Raw genomic sequence first — 6157 nt, 5'->3', positions numbered from 1 at the left:
TAAATATTTTGTGGCCGAATAAAACCCTCACAAATTAGTGACCGAAAAAGCCCTCACAAATGTCAAAATTGAAATTGGTCTTTATTTGTGGCTGAAAAAGCCCTCACAAATTTTTAAATATTTAACTTGATTTTGTGGCTGCCTAAGCCCTCACAAAATCACAATGTTGTGATTTTGTGAGGGCTTAGGCAGCCACAAATTCCAGTTAAATATTTAAAAATTTGTGAGGGCTTTTTCAGCCACAAATAAAGACCAATTTCAATTTTGACATTTGTGAGGGCTTTTTCGGTCACTAATTTGTGAGGGTTTTATTCGGCCACAAAATATTTATAAAGTTGGCCGCGTTTCTGGCCGCTTAGGCCGTCACAAATGAATTGTACCGATGGATTTTCTGGCGGCAAAGGCCGCCACAAATGGCATTATAGCCGTTGGCTTTTCTGGCCGTCTAGGCCGCCACAAACGTGATGTATCCGTTGGCATTGTGGCTGCTTTGGCCGCCACAAATGCTCAACGTGACCCTATATATATTTTTCTCCCCTCCTCCTTCATTTTTTCACATCTAACTTCTCTCTAAAACCTCATTCTAACCATTCTCTCCTCCTTTTCTCTACACAAAATTACTCTTAAGCTTCATTTAAATTTGGTAAGTATAAATTATATTATATATGTAGTTTTATAATTTTATTTTTTAATTTGATATAACTAATTAATGTTATTGATTTTTATTTTTACAGTGCTTGTTAATTATTTCGAAGACTTGCAAGCATATCGTACGTGAGTGAAAGCTTGAAGTCAGACGCTACTCGGCATCAAGTTAGTATTTTATATATTTTAAATTTAGATTAGTAAATATATATATTATTTTTAAAATATAGATTAGTAATATTTATATTTAGATTAGTTTTATAAATTTATTTTTAAAAAAATAGGAATGATGTTGTTTACATATTAATATATGATAAATTAAAGTTTCAAACCACGGTTAAAATATATTGGTTTTAATATAATTATTATTTAAAAAAACATTATTAAAATTGATGATATTATTATTTTTTGTTATAAATAAGTCTTGATTATTAGTCTTGATTTTTAAAAAAACATCATTTAAAATTTTATATAGGTTTGTATCAAAGTTATTGATTTTAAAAAAACATTATTAAAATTTATGATATTAATTATTATTTTTTGTTATAAGTATTGATATTTTATTATATTGTTTGTAATTTATTATATTGTTTGCAAATTAATATATATATATAATGTTTATTTTTTTGTTAGTATTGATATTTTTTTGTTAGTATTGATATTTTTTGATAGTATTGATATATATATATAATATATATATATGGATTTATACCGTAGTTGGATGTACGATAGGAATTTTCCTGGAAGAAAGGGTCTTAAACAACGTTTTGCTAACAAGGTTGAAGACTTTCTGAATTTTGCGAGAGTGCAACAAATTGTCCAAGATGAAGGGGGAATGAGATGTCCATGTTGTTTATGTCGATGTAGACGGTTTAAAAGTGAAGATGAAATAAGAGTGCATTTGTATGCAGATGGATTTATGCCTAACTACTGGATTTGGACTAATCATGGAGAAGAGTCTCCAGCGGCGCCTAATACTAGTACATCTATGGAGAATTATAACACAGGTCCTTCAAGTAGTACTACCATGTTAGGTATAGATTATTATAACTATCAACACTTTGAGGCGATGAATGATATGATCTCGGATGCTGTTGGGGTTAATTTGTCATTCAATGAAGATCAATATGACGATACCGATGGACTTCCCAATGAAGAAGCTCAGAGATTTTATGGTCTTTTGAAAGAGACAAATAAACCGTTGTTTGAAGGTTCTTCAAACTCAAAGTTATCAATGTGTATTAGACTATTAGGTCTAAAGTCTCAATTTCATGTTCCTGATTTAGCTTTGGATTTGATGACTAAAATGATGCTAGACGCAACACCTGTTAGAGATGGTTTGCCGCAAAGTTATTATGATGCGAAACGGTTAGTGTCAAAGTTAGGATTAGGTGTCAAGAGGATTGATTGTTGTGTTAAAGGTTGCATGTTGTATTATGACAATGAATTTGGTATGAATGATGCTAACTTAGTTGAATGCAAGTTTTGTCAACAACCAAGGTATCACCAAAGGAATAACTCTAGGGTAAGTAGGGGAAAATCAATTCCAAGGAAAGCAATGTTTTACCTACCTATTGTATCAAGATTGCAGAGATTGTTTGCATCAATACAAACTGCAGGAAATATGACGTGGCATTATGAGAATAGAAGAAATTCAAGCGAGTTGCGACATCCGTCTGATGGTCAGGCATGGAAACACTTTGATGTCTGATGGTCAGGCATGGAAATACTTTGATCAAATGCATCCTGATTTTGCGTCAGATCCACGCAATGTAAGACTTGGATTATCCTCAGATGGATTTACGCCGTACATACAAGCATCGTCTACTCCTTATTCTTGTTGGCCGGTTATTGTTACTCCTTACAATCTTCCTCCTGATATGTGTATGTCTAAACCTTATATGTTCTTAGCTGCTGTGATACCAGGTCCTTTTAATCCTACAACTGGTATTGATATTTTTTTACAACCTTTGATTGACGATTTGAAGAGGTTGTGGAATGGTGTCTTGACATATGATATTGCTCGGAGAGAAAATTTTATGATGAGAGCTACATTGATGTGGACCATTAATGATTTCCCCGCTTATGGGATGTTGTCAGGATGGGGCACCCATGGTAAATTAGCTTGTCCTATTTGTATGGAAGATACAAAAGCATTTACTTTAAAATATGGCGGGAAAGAATCGTGGTTTGACTCGCATCGTAGGTTTTTACCTGTTGATCATGCATTTAGAAGGAACAAAGTTGCATTTATAAAGGGCTATGCAGAAAGTCTATGACCCCCGCTTAAGTTGACATCAGAACAAGTTTGGAATATAGTAAAAGATATGCCAAAGGTACATGTTGCTAATGGTATGGCTTGTAAACCACAAGGTTACGGACAATGGCACAATTGGACAAAAAGATGTATTTTTTGGGATCTACTGTATTGGAAAGATAATCTTTTGAGACATAATCTCGATGTTATGCATATTGAGAAAAATTTCTTTGACAACATATTTAATACTGTGATGAATGTGAAAGGAAAAACAAAAGATAATGACAAAGCCAGAAAAGACATAGGTATATATTGCAGACGACCAGATTTGTTGTTGGTGGAACAAAACGGCAAGACCCTAAATCCTCGTGCGAATTACACTTTATCTACTGATGAAGCCAAATCTGTTTATCGTTGGATCAAAGAGCTGAAGACGCCTGACGGTTATTGTTCTAATTTGGCAAGATGTGCTGATGTGGAAAATGGGAGGATGCATGGGATGAAAAGTCATGATTGTCATATATTTTTAGAATGTTTACTTCCTATTGCCTTTAGTGCTTTACCGACACATGTATTGAACCCACTTATTTGTATTGAACCAACTTATTGAAGTGAGTCAATATTTCAAGAATTTGTGTTCTTCAACACTCTATGATAAAGATCTCATCAAGATGGAAAATGACATTCCGATCATTCTATGTAAGTTGGAGAAAGTATTTCCTCTTGGGTTTTTTGATTCCATGGAGCATCTCTCAGTGCATCTTGCAAGTGAAGCTAGGCTTGGTGGACCAGTTCAGTATAGATGGATGTATCCATTTGAAAGGTGATATATATATACATATACTTGATTTTCAATATACTTCAACTTATATATACATGGAGCTTATTGTACATCTCTTTGTATATTATAGGTTCATGGGTTATTCAAAACGGTCGGTGAAAAACAAAGCTAGAGTTGAGGGCTCAATTTGTTCATCTTACCTTCACCGTGAAACAACACACTTTTGTTCTCATTATTTCAACAACGAAACGTTGTCACCAGTTAACGGAAGAAACGCTACTGATAGTGTTATACGTCATCCACATGCTTTATCAGTTTTTTGCTTGTCTGGTCATCATGCTGGTAGGGATTTTCCGATTTTCTGGCCAAGCGACAAAGTATTTAATGCGGCACATGTTCACGTTTTGATTAACTGCACCGAAGTTAAACCATACATTGAGTACGTTTCAAATTTCTCTTCATATTAATTATATTTAATTATATGATTAAATTGATATTCACCATATATATGGTCATCGATCAGGGCATTTTTAAATACGGGACAATCATCTGATGATATACATTCAAATTTCCCATTATGGTTTCAACAACAAGTGCATCTCGAAGAACAAACTCCTATCAACATCCACTTAAGGCACTTATCTATGGGCCCGAGTAGAAGTTTCAAAGAATGGCACACCTATTACGTCAATGGATACAAATTTCACACCGAATCTTGGACTGAAGGAAAAGAAACAATTAATAGTGGAGTTTGTATGAAAAGTGTCTCTGATAGTGGTGTAGTAGAAGATTTCTATGGCATAATTGAGCATATTTACGAAATTGACTACACGTTCCTAGATTATGCGAAAAAAGTGGTGTTGTTTTACTGTAAGTGGTTTGATCCATCTAGCAGAGGAACTAAAATAAATTTGATATCCAATACTGTAGACATTCGTATGAGCAAAAAATATCCACGGTTTGATCCATTTGCCCTGGCCCATAATGTAAGACAAGTCTATTATGTTCCTTATCCATCAACTGTCAGAAGCAAACAAGGTTGGTGTGCTGCAATCAAAACAAGACCAACGAGTGGAATCGAAGAAGTTGAAGCAGGTCAAAATGAAGAAGTTGCATTTCAAATGGATGAAATGTCAAATTTGGATCATGTGATTGGAGATGAGACTATTAGTCAACTTTGTCATGAGTCACACATTGGAGAAGAAGTTGATGAACAAGAAATAGATGAATTAGAGAATGATGAAGGCAATGACTTAATTCACTCATCAAATGACGACGACGATGATGACGAAGACGAAGACGAAGACAATTAATTAATTATATATATATGTGTGTTTCTATATCTATAATATTATATATTGTAATTGAAATGAACGACACCTTATATATATATTTTTATATTTTATATATATTTCTTTATTTATGTCAGTGTTATAATTTATTTATGTATACTTCATTATTAATTAATCTTATGTTAATTGTATACACACATATATTATATTATATATATGTATGGATATGGATATATATATATATAGACATGGCTTCAGTGTCGGGAGTAGGAGGATCTGCAGGAGGATCAGGAGGTTCGGATGGATCGGGAGGAACAGGAACGGCGGCAATACGAGGAATATCCAAAACATCACGTGGTAAGAAAAAAGTTGCTAAACGTGTTGTTAATGACCCATCTCTCATGCCGATGCCGTCCATTGGTACTAGTGGTGGAGCTATTCCTCTATATCCGGAGGTCCCAGTAGAGCCTTATACCTTAGACGAAATAATGGATCCCGGATGTGTTGATTGCTACAACCGCATTGTCATCATTCCAGAAGGAGATGGGTATGTAAACTATGATTGATTAAATATTTCATTATTATTGCAATGTAAATACATTATTAATTTTATTAATTTATTTTTATATTTAATTTGCATATAAACTTTGAAGATATCTTCCTTTTAAATCATCTGCAAAGGCAATTGCTGAAGTCATACAAGAGAAATATAAAAAACCATGGTTGTCTTGGGGTGAGATAAAAGAGGATAAGACACCTCAAATTAGGGAAGTTGATCAGTTTTTACATTGTTTCAAAGTAAGTCATTAGATTAATTTATTTAATTACTATTTATTTATACATTTGATTAATTTACTGAATTACTAATTATATTTTTAATATTTTTTAAATTTCAACAAACAACAGACCAAATGCACTTGGAAAAGAGAGCATGATGCCGCAGTTTTGGCTTCATTTGACCATCGCTTTTCAAAGCGTCTCTCATCTATGTTGGCTTACGCACGTAATAAGGGGGAGGAAAAACGGCCTAATTGGATTGGTGAAAATGTTTGGACTGCTTTGTGGAGGAAATGGAACACAGATGCTTACAAACAGAAGAGAGAAAAAGCAAAGACTAATAGAGCATCTGAGAGGGGTACCAGTACTCATAAGGGAGGTTCCATGTCTGCTGGAGAAATTAAA

At 33.7% G+C, this 6157-nt stretch overlaps 1 protein-coding gene across 1 annotated transcript; it reads left to right on the top strand.

The window, feature by feature from the left end:
• Nucleotides 1–621: 621 nt before the first annotated feature.
• On the top strand, nucleotides 622–5785 carry LOC140919429 (uncharacterized). Its single transcript, XM_073365442.1, has 3 exons — nucleotides 622–813; nucleotides 5222–5522; nucleotides 5629–5785. Exons 2-3 carry the CDS (start codon nucleotides 5224–5226, stop codon nucleotides 5783–5785), a joined length of 456 nt encoding a protein of 151 aa, XP_073221543.1. The 5' UTR covers nucleotides 622–813; nucleotides 5222–5223.
• The last annotated feature ends 372 nt before the right edge of the window (nucleotides 5786–6157 follow it).

This window comes from Cicer arietinum, chromosome 2 (assembly GCF_000331145.2).
Source record: "Cicer arietinum cultivar CDC Frontier isolate Library 1 chromosome 2, Cicar.CDCFrontier_v2.0, whole genome shotgun sequence".
NCBI classification, from domain to species: Eukaryota; Viridiplantae; Streptophyta; class Magnoliopsida; order Fabales; family Fabaceae; genus Cicer; species Cicer arietinum.
The sequence above is the reverse complement of the archived record's forward strand: the minus strand, read 5'-3'. Positions and strand labels throughout refer to the sequence as shown.